General features: G+C 54.4%; 1 protein-coding gene across 1 annotated transcript; it reads right to left on the bottom strand.

Annotated features, from left to right (window-relative positions):
• Positions 1–2,860: 2,860 nt before the first annotated feature.
• Positions 2,861–9,154, bottom strand: NRSN2 (neurensin 2). Its single transcript, XM_004433860.2, has 3 exons — positions 9,114–9,154; positions 6,022–6,216; positions 2,861–4,394 (listed from the first exon to the last, which is right to left on the bottom strand). Exons 2-3 carry the CDS (start codon positions 6,208–6,210, stop codon positions 3,969–3,971), a joined length of 615 nt encoding a protein of 204 aa, XP_004433917.1. The 5' UTR covers positions 6,211–6,216; positions 9,114–9,154; the 3' UTR covers positions 2,861–3,968.
• Positions 9,155–10,846: the final 1,692 nt, after the last annotated feature.

Raw genomic sequence — 10,846 nt, 5'->3', positions numbered from 1 at the left:
TTGCGTCCATTGGCTTGTAGATGCATCACTCCAGTCTCTGCCTCCATCTTCACGTGGCCGTCTTCCCTCTGTGTGTCCAAATTCTTCTCTTCTTATTGGGACAACAGTTATTGGATCAGGGCCATCCTAATCCAATATGACCTCTTCCTAACTTTACTGTATCCGCAAAGACCCTATTTCCAAATAACGTCACAAACACAGATTCCAGGTGGACATGAACTTTTGGGAAACACTATTCAACCCAGTACACATCTTCACTAGCGTGTATGAGAGTGAAATGGAAGCTCCTTTAACATCTTCAAGGATTTGAGTGACAGTTGGCATCACTGGGAATTAATTTTGGTTATTGGATTCTGCTCCTCTGAAATGGGATGCTTTCTGGGGACTGGGCTGTGGGGGAGGCCTGAGATTTATTGGGGTTACAGACAAGGGTTGGCTTCCCCGGTGGCAGCTGGGAAGGAAAGCTAATGGGAAGGAAAGCTAGTGGGACACAGATATTCTGGGGTGGAGGTCTACCTGAGTTTTTGGGCCCATTTTGACAGTGTGAAATTCTATTCCTGGTCCTGATCAGCTGTGGGCACTCACCCAGAGTGTCCAGGTCAGAGGTCACACACAGCTGTCCAAGGATTGAAGCTGTCCCTGGGAATGTTTTGTCTTGCACAGCCCTTAGGCAAATTTGAAACAGATACTAATGTTTAAAAATGGATCCATCTCATATAAAAATTTGGTTTCCTAACTTCTCTGGGTAAAAAATATTTGTTAATACCATGCTCACGTTTCCACATGGCAAGGAACATCTGGATATATTAGTTGGCACTTGATGTCATGTCCCCAGCCCTGGGCTGTCAAACCATGGGGCAATATAGTGCAGTGGCCCAGGCTGTGGACTCTGGAGCCCACCTGCCTGCGTTTGAATCCCAGCTCTGCCATTTACTAGCTGTGCATTCTCCGGCAAGTTGCTTAATGTCTCTAAGCCTCATCGTCCTCATCTATAAAACTAAAATTGATTTGTTCAACACACTTTTTTCTTTTTGCTAAGGAAGACTCGTCCTGAGCCAATGTCTGCGCCAATCTTCCTCTATTTTGTATGTGGGTCACTGCCACAGCATGGCTGCCGACGAGTGGTGTAGGTCTGCCCCCAGGATCCAAACCTGGGCTGCCGAAGCAGAGTGCACAGAACTTAACCACTAGGCCATGGGGCCAGCCCCTCAACACATTTTTATTGAGTACCTACTATGTGCCAAGCACTGTTCTGGGCACTTGGGATAAGTCAGTAAACAAGGTGCAAAGATCCTTGCTCTCGTGGAGTTCATATTGTGGCTTGGGTGGACGGGTAATACATAACACTATAACAAATAGGTAAATTCTATGGTATACTGAAAGGGGATAAATGCTATAGGAAAGCAAAAGCCAATATCAAAAGTGCACCGGGAAAGGGGAATGGGGGCAAGGTCACGTTTTAAAATAGGCTGCTCAGGGAAGGCCTCAGGGAAGGTGACATCTGCACAAAGACTTGAAGGAGATGAGGGGACTGAGCGAGTGGTGAACTGGGGAAGGGCATGCCAGCAGAGGGAACGGTGAGGCAAAGGCCGGGAGGCAGGAGCTGGGCTTGATGTTGGAGGAACAACAAGGAAGCCAGTCTGGCTGGAGAGGAGGCAGGAAGGGGGAGAGTGCTGGGAGCTGAGGTCACAGGGGAAGAAAGTGGGAGGGGGAGGGCAGCAAATCCTATAGGGCCATGCAGGCCACAGGGAGGATTTTGGCTTTTATTTTGTGTGAGGTGGGAGCCATGAGAGGGTTCTGAGCAGAGAAGAGACAAGAGCTAACTTACATCATAACAGGATCTGTCTGGCTGCTCTGTAAGGATCAGACTTGATGGGGGAAGCAGGAAGCCGGGAGACTGGGGAGAAGCTAGTGCAATAATCCAGATGAGAGGTGCCGGTGGCTCAGGCCTGCAGCTAGCGTGAGGATGCGGGACGTGGTTGGGTACAGGATGTGTGTCCAAAGTTGAGTTGACAGGACTCACTGATGCACTGGATTCAGGCTGCGAGGAAAGAGGGGGGTCAAGGATGACTCCAAGCTTTTGGCTGGAGCTGCTGCTCACTAAGGTGTGGGCAGCACAGTGGGGGCAGGTCTGGAGGGCGAGGGGTGATAAGGAGAAGAGTTTGGGACAGTTGAGCAGAGATTCAACATGCAGGTGAGTGCAGCTGGAAACACCAGCGTGGAGTCTGGGAGTAGAATCATGGTCCCCCCCTCACAGGCTATTGTGAGGGTTAAATGAATTCATGTCTATTCCCTGAGAACAGGGCCTGGACCTTGGTAAGTGCCAATAAGGGTTAACCAGGAAAAGACCCCACCTTTGGCTCCAGCTCCCTCCCCAAACACCACCCCGCCCTCCCGCACCCCCACCCCCACCCCCCGTGTCTTCCAGGAATAGGGGCAGTAGGTTGTCAAGATGACTGAAATTTCCTTCCCACCAGGCTAGCATTTAAACCCACCCCTGGGAAGCCCTAGGCAGGTGGCTTTACTTCTCTGACCATTAGTTATCTCATCTGTAATATGATGATAGCAGTCCCCTTTCTCAAAGGGTTCTTGTGAGGCGCAGAGGAGAAAGAATGGGTTTAAGTGCCCAGCACACAGTAGGAACTTGTAACAGTCTCCTACCCCCATGCCCCCAGTGGTCAGGGAGAAAAGAAGCGAAGTCCGTGTCCATCCCAGTGTTTATTGAAAGGGAAGGTGGGATGGAAGGGGTGCAGGATGGGGAGGGGGGATCCCGCACAAGGGCAACAGGGCCTGCCTGGTCGGGGCGGACTGAGGACCCGCCCAGGAGGCCCCTCCAGGCTGGTGGTGAGACTGTGGGGAGGGCAGGGGCGCGGCCCATGGGCGCCTCTCTCCAGCTGTCTTGGAGCTCCCCCTGGTGGTGGAGAACGGAGACGATGCACCTGGCTGGGGAGCCTGCGGGATGGAGGGCTTGGTACCTCCAGGAGGGCACATCTGTTACAGGTAAGATCAGGACCTACGGGTGATGGTTTCTAGGTGGGTGGACTTTTAGGGGCAAATACCTCCAGTTCTCCTGCCCCCTGGCTCTTAGAGACCATTTAAATGCATGCCCAAAGTATCTTCCGAGCCACATGGGACCATGAGGCCTGCAGCTAGTCTCTCTGGGCTGAATCTGACCTCCCCCGGGGGTCCCCTGGAAATCAGGCAGGTGCAGAGCCCTGCTCCAGCTGTAGAGCAAGAGCTGGCCCAGGAGGAGTCTGAAGACATAGGTCTGAGTTCCTGCAGACCGCCAGCCTCCCTCAGCCTCCTGCTCTGTAAACGGGGGCTAGTAACAGCCCTTAATGGGTGGACTGAGGGGCTCTGATGCCAAAATGCATGTAGCAAACATACTGTAGGGATAATGTGTTCACACATCCTGGAGGGGAAGTCCAAGGGAGCATCTTTGACCCATCCCAAGGCATCCTGGTACAGCCGACAGAGGGAGGGTCAGTGGATGAGAATGACCTCGCTTCCCCTCCTCCTGTCTTGGCCCATGGGGGGAATGCTTACATCCTGGGGAGAACAGGAGAGTCAAGGAACTCCAGGCTCTGGTCCAGGCCTCGTAGCACAGAGGCAGGAACCGATGGTCTGAAAGGGTGAGGGGCTTTCCCAAGGTCACAGAGGAGAGTGGGGATCGGTTGAGGGAGACGCTTTCTGCTCCTAAAGAGCCTTGGGAAGGAGGGGCAGGTGGGCAGTTTCAGGAGGACTTGGGGAAGGTTGACATCTTGGATGAGATGGGGCCCTACCCCTGGGACGGGGCATGAAGATGTGAGCTCGACTTTCTGACCTGGTGTGGGGCCTTCTGGGAACTTAGAGGGAAGGGGCTCTACTGAAAGGGAGAAGTTAGGGAGACAAGGGGAGGGCGGGGTGTGATGGGGAGGAGGAAGGGTCCAGACTCCAGGTCTGGCGCCTCCTCTGGCCATGTGGGCAGCTCAAGAGTCCCGCTTGGGCTGGATGGTCTGCACAGAGGATTGCCCAAAGGGGCTGGCGGGCGGCGAGAACCAAGACTGGCCACTGGCATCACGGAAGATGGGGGACAGCTGCTGCTCGGGCTCGTCCCCGAAGACCTCCACATGGCTGTCAGCTTCGGTGTCCAAGGGTTCTGCCTTGGTGTCCTGGCTCAGCCAGCCCGTCATGGCCCAGAACAGGCAGATGGCCAGCAGGACTCCAGCCGCCACGCAGAGCGCCGTACCAGCCAGGCGGCAGGTGCCCAGGGCCTGGTTGTAGTCGGCTGCCCGCTGATCCAACACCAGGAACTCACCCTCTCCGATGCCTTCCAGCTTGGGGGGCACTGCATAGCCAGTGGTTAGGGCCGCCACGCCCAGCAGCAGAAGCAGGGTCCCGGAGGACAGGCTGATCTGGGGAGAGGCAGATGGATTGGGAGGTAGTCAGGGACAGCCAGGGGCCCCAGGCCAAGGGGTCACCTTGGATCCCAACTGGACTTAAAGGTAACCCTTTGGTCCAACCCTAAGAGATGAGAATCACAGAACACATCTGCTAGGATCTGACTGACAAGGGGCACAAACTGTCATGTTCTATTTGGAATCTTGAGGCCTCTCAATTAATTTCCTTCCCAGCTCCCACCTAGTCATGGGTTTCTCCTGCCAACCTTGAGTCCCCGTCCATCATTATTTGGGTCCCATCCTATCCCCCGTCCCATCTACCCTCTATCTCTCTGGTGGGTTAACCCCTACACCTCCCTCAGATCTCATTTCAAACCTCACCTCCTCAGGGAAGCCTTCCAAGATGCCCCTGGACTGGGTCAGGCTCCCTGTTCTGCACTCATGCAAATGCTGTGCCCATTTATTCTGCAGTGCACTCACCTTGGTGCACACCTGGACATGTTCTTTGGTTACTGTGTAAGTGATGTCTGCCTGCCCCACAGGACTGAGGGCCCGGAGAGCCATGAGAGCAGAGACTGGGTCTGTTTTGGCTCACTAGGTGTCTTCCATGCCTTGCATGGTGCTGGTACAGAGCAGTAGCTGAGCGAATGTTTGCAGAATGACTAAATGAACCACAGCTACGAGCTCCTCAAGGACAGGGTCCATGTCTTCTTACATTCTGTGTCCCCAAGAGCCTAGCACACTGCCTGGCAATAAGAAGATGCTCGAAATTTTAAAATACATACTCACTTTCTCCTGGAAGTCTTCCCTGATCACCCCAGGCACTGAGAGCATTTCCTCTCCTGACATCCTCTGCACACCTGGCCTGAGGCTGTACATTCCCTCTGCATAGCTGGCACCTCGCCTCAGAGGGGAGACCCTCTGTCTCAGTCTCCTTACAGTGTTTAGCAAAGAGCTATGCCCATCGTGGAGACTTGGCTCACTGCCACCTCCACACCTTCCCACACGTGGCGCCCTCACTGGCCACTCTCCCTGTTGTTTCTCTCACGTTTTCCACTGCCCTGGCAGCAGTACCCCAATAGATCACTGTGAAGCCACAGTCAGATTTAAGTGGGATGAGCCCCCCGTTCTGCCAGTCAGTGTATACCATCCCCTTGGCCATAGTAATTACTTCAGGGTTGGGCAAGTGACCCAATCAGAGCTAACACCATGCTTGCCAGGACTTCCTCTTTCTGGAGGAAATTCTGATTCTCCTTGGATGGTGTGGGGTGAAAGACTGAGGGTGGTAGCATGGTAGCAGCCATTTGGGGAACGTATGGGGAGAGCCTGAAGCTAACAGGGGCTGCAAGGGTGGAGGCACCATGGGGAGCCTGAAGACTAAGTGAAATTTTGAGTCCTCAGTGTGATGGTTTGAACTGCTGGATCAAACTTTGCCTGAAGGCACCAAATCTCTAGTCTCTTCTATAAAATGAGTAATATTTTCCCTTTCTAGTTTAAACCCACTTGAGTTGGGTTTTCTGTTGCTTGAATGTGCAAGTCTCACGTGTAGCTGCTACAGCATTCCTTTGCTTTCTAATCACTGACCCCATCTCCTACCTGAAGCCACAGGAAACCACCAGAGTTGCTCCTCCTCCAGCCTTACCTTCCAGCACAGTGAGGGCCAGGGTCGGCGGGGGCACAGGATAGGAGGCCCCTCGGGGTCATCGCTGAGGGCGGTACCTGCACAGTCCTCATAGAAGAGGTGCAGATAGGAGCGGACCCCATACCACTTGCCATCTTCCACGTTGGGGCCACGGCTGCAGCCACAGGGACGGTCGCAGCTAGGCATCATGGGGCCCTATGGGGTAGGCAAGGTGCAGCGGACAGAGGGAGAGGTCAGTGGGAGTGGCCCATGGTGACCCTCACAGGGTCTCTGTGCCCCTCCACTTCTCCTCCCGTTTTAGACACCCCACACTTATAGTACAACCTGGCCTTCTGGAATCCTGGCCTGTGTTTCCCTAAGTACACTGTGAAGGAGCCAATGCACAGAAGAGCTTAGCCTAGAGCCTGGCAATTGCAGGTGTCAATAAATGTGCATGTTTCATCTGGAGGCCACCCAGTAGCTGGACTGTGCCTTCTGGAGCCTGACGGCCTGGACTGGAATCCCAGATCCACCACTTCCCGGCTGTGTGACCTTAGACAAGGGCTTTCATCTCTCTAAGCCTCGGTTTCCTCATCTGTAAAACAGGGCTAATAATTAAACGTGCTTCATACAGTTATTGTGTCTGGTGCCAAAAAATGATAGAAGTTGTGATGATGATTATTATTATCACTAATAATTTCTTCATTATTATTTTTATCCTGAACTTTGGAGCCCTGTGTCTGGAGTGAGAGATCTTCATCCCCATCTCTTCTCAAAATCTCCCCCCCCATCAGGCTACTCTTGGGGGTAATGGTCACGGCTGGGTCACGTGTCCCATCAGGCAGAGCTCCCTAAGCTGTAAGGCCCTGAAAGGTCCCTCCTTAGGCTGCCCTGTAGAAGGCAACAACCTTTAAGTCCTGAGAAATCGTGAATCCACAGGAGGTGAAGGTCAGGGGCCCTGGGGATTAGGGGCTCTTAGGCTCAAGGGCTGTTAGATTTCTAGAGAAGCCTATCTAAGATCCCCTCTTTTCACAAATGGAGACACTGAAGCCTTGGGAATGGAAGGTACTTGTGTCTCCACACACAGTAGGACTAAAACCAAAGCCCGGGGACAGGGGGCAGTGCTGGGGAAGGACTGGGCCCCTCCCCACCCGCCATGATGGCCCTCAGCCCCTCTGAACAGCTTCAAACAAAATAAAGCAATGTGCTTATTACACTGAAGGGTAAGACAAATTTCTAGCCCTCTCACATTTCCAGCCAGATGTGGCCCTCAATTCCCCGTGTAGAGACTCACCAGTACACACATACACACCCACAACACAGAGACACACACACACCAACACAGACACACAAACACCACAAAGAGACATACACACACAGACACACATATACCCCACAGAGACACATAAAATACACACAGCACAGAGAAAGACACACAGACAAGTTACATACAGAGACGTGCCACAGAGAAAAACATGCGCACACACACAGACACACACACACCAGAGACATACACAGACACACACACACCACAGAGACACACACCAATACAGACACACAAACACTGCAAAGAGACATATGCAGACAGACACACATATACCCCAAAGAGACACATAAAATAGACACAGCACAGAGGAAGACACATAGACACACTACATACAGAGACACGCCACAGAGAAACACACACACACATAAACACACAGAGACACACACATCACAGAGACACACACATCACAGAGACACACACATACAGCCACACGCAGACACACACAGCCACAGAGTGTGTTGAGGGTGATTCCTGGAGCCCCTACGGGTCCACACAAGCGCACAGGAATGCTGTCGTTAAAGCTTGCCTATAAATCGCAGGACTCCACAGCTCTCACCCACAACTCAGGAGAAAAAAAGGAAGAGAAGAAGAAAATTTTCTTTGACAGAGAATTGGAAAAGGCAGACACCAAACGCGAAAGACAGAGAAAGAGGGTGAGAGGTCTGGAGAGGGAGGGGATCTCCCCGGGAGGGGGCGGGGCTCCGCGGAGGGCGTGGCCAGTGCGGGAACCGCCCCCGGCTGAGGGCCCGGGAGGTCGCGGTGGGAGAATGAATGGGGGCCAGAGGGGCAGTCAGGGTCTCAGTGCAGCGACCTGTAATTAAAGACCCTAGAGGAGGGAGCGCGGAGGGGGTCCAGGAACTGTCGGCCTGGATTAGCTCCTCCCCTGCAACTCACAGCCCCTCTCCCCCAAATATACATAATCACTCAATCCTGCCGTCACTGCAGAAGGAAGGTGACCTTGACGCTGCCTTCCCCTCGGCCTGGCCCCTCCCCCTCCCATTTTAGGGTTGCAGGGAGGCGGTCTAGCGGTCGGGGGGCGGGAGGGATAGCATGCTGAGGACCCGGGACGAGGGTTGCCATAGGAACCGCTGAGAAGATGTCCCTAGGCGGGAGAGGGGAGGAGCTCGGTGAGAAGGGAGCCGGAAGAGGAGGGGGCCACAGGGTCCGAGGGGGGGAGACTGCGGCGGAGGAGCGAGCGGAAGGAGGCGTACAGGAAGGTGACAGGCGCGATGGCCTGAAGATGGATGGAATCTCTCGCCTTTGCACGGCCTCACTCAGTTCTCCTTCCCAGACCCCCAGACCCGCCCACTCCAGCATCCGGCGCTGCCCAGACTGGGAGAAGGGCGCCCTCCTGGGGGGTGAGGCCAGGGTGATTTCCCTGCGGCCAATGCTCCCCGCCCCCCACCGCACCACTGTTTCTGACCGGACCACCCGTTCCCTGGTCCAAATAACTGCATCCTTTCCCCTAGAGGGAAACTGAGGCAGAGAGGGTGGGAATGGGTTTCTAGTAGAGAGGTGGGTGGGGGTCTTGTCCTTTGAAGCCCCCGCCGATCCTATCAACCCTGAGGTGTCTCGGGGAGATGGGGCTGGTGAGATCTCTGCCGCCTGCTGCTTCCCTGGGACCCCACCTCCCAAAGCCCGAGGCACGCTAGGGCTAGGGCGCCGCCGTCCTGCCCGAGGCAGGACACAGCTGGGGCTGGGGATGCGGGCGGGAGTGGGGGTTCCCCGGAGCCCCGGCGAGGGCGGGGTGGGGGTCGCGCCGCGCGCGGAGCAGGGCTGAGCTCACCTCTCTGCCTGCTGTCTCCGCCGAGCGGGAGCCAGAGCGCCAGCCCTGCAAAAGCGGGTTCGGTCGGCGCCTGCGCCGCAGCCGGGGGCGGGGGTGATATGGGGGTGGGAGGGGGGCGCCAGCCCGCTCCAAGGGCTGGCTCTGCAGATTGTGGACCCTTGCAAGATCGCGAGCCCCTGTCCCCTGCCAGAGTTCCCTTCTCTCTCTGAGACCCCAAGTCCTTCCTGGAGACCCAACCCCGTCCACCCCACCCCCTCATGCGTCCTTCAAACTCTTCACCGGCTCTCCCATCACTCCCTGGATCTCCCACCGCTCTCACTGAAGCCCCTTGCCCTCACCAAGCCTTCATTTCCTCACTGTATCCTTAGTTCCCTCTCTAGCCTCCATCCCTCTCATGGAGCCCCCACCCATGTGTATAAACCCTCATCTCCTCACTGAGCGCCCCGCCCTTCACAAACTACTGTCTGTCTCTCTAAGCCCTCACACATGGTTGAGCCTCACCTCTGGGTCACTGGGTCCCTACCAGGAAGTCCCGTCGTGCTTGCACCAGGAGCCCCTCATCTCTTACTGAAGCCCTTGCCCTCTCACTGAGTCCCCTGTCCTCTCTCCATTTTCTTTTCCTCTTTGAACCCCTACACCTTGCTGAGGATCAGCCCCCTTATCTTGAGAAGGGAGTTGGGGTGGGGAGGAGGTGTTGGGAGGGGACACCTTCCTTCCTTTCTGCTCTGGAAGGAGCCAATGAGACAGGCTCCCTTGTTCTCACTCCCAACCTACCCCTAGTTCTGCCCTGGGCAGTGTGTACCCTATGGCCCATCTTCCTGGAGAGCCAGCCCTTGCCAGGCAGCTGCATCTACTTCATTCCTTGTCATGTGCCCACAGCCTTGGTTTTGTCCCACTTTTGCTATGTGGTCTTGGGAAAGTCACCACACCTCTCCCAGCTTCATCAGGCACCATTGCATAAACATGCCTTCATGCCTTGAGCGTCCATTCCATCTCTCTTTGTGCTAGGGCTGGGGACACAAAGATGAATGAGCTCTGCAAGATGGGGCCACATCTTTTTCATTTTCTATTGTCTCCCTGAGCCTTGCATAGTGCCTGGCATTGAGTAGGCAGCTCAATAAATATTTACTGAACACAGACTAATAATAGAAAATATATGGTGCTCATTATGTGCAAAGGGCTTGTCTAAGTTCCTTATATGTACTGCTTACTCATTTAACCATGTGCATGTGTGTGGTGGGGGAGAAAAATGGGAGGAAGTCCTGGAGTTCAAAACTAAACTCAAGAGTGGTGACAGGAGAGGACGCCAGAGAGGTGGGCATTCATGAGACCCTGCAGGACCTCGTGAGCCAAGGTGAGGAATGTGGACTTCCACCCAAGAGTAGTGAGGAGCCATGGAAGGGTTGTAAGGAGGGGAGGGGATCTGTGATCTGGTTTGCACTCTGATAAGATCCCTCTGGCTGCTGATCCCTCAAGAGAACAGGATGGAAAGCTGAAGACTGGCAGCAGAGACACCAGTGAGGATGCTCCAGGTTAGAGATGACGATGTCTTGGCCTACTGGGCTCACAGAGAACTGAATGGATTTGAGACATCTTAAGGGCAAAATAAACTACAGGAATAGCAAAAGATAGGAAACACCCTGTGGCAGTTTTAAAACATGGCTGCAAATTCTTTAGCACTTCTCCTATAGAGAGATGGGATCTATGTAGCCTTTCTTTGTATCCCGGGTGAG

Source organism: Ceratotherium simum, chromosome 21 (genome assembly GCF_057802395.1).
Source record: "Ceratotherium simum simum isolate JZ-2026a chromosome 21, ASM5780239v1, whole genome shotgun sequence".
In the NCBI taxonomy this organism is placed as follows: Eukaryota; Metazoa; Chordata; class Mammalia; order Perissodactyla; family Rhinocerotidae; genus Ceratotherium; species Ceratotherium simum.
The sequence above is the reverse complement of the archived record's forward strand: the minus strand, read 5'-3'. Positions and strand labels throughout refer to the sequence as shown.

Coding starts and splice junctions, on each gene's coding strand:
- NRSN2 (XM_004433860.2), bottom strand. CDS start 6,210: ATGATGCCTAGCTGCGACCGTCCCTGTGGCTGCAGCCGTGGCCCCAAC. Junction 4,395..6,021: donor GGCCCTCACTGTGCTGGAAG/GTAAGGCTGGAG, acceptor GCCTCTCCCCAG/ATCAGCCTGTCCTCCGGGAC.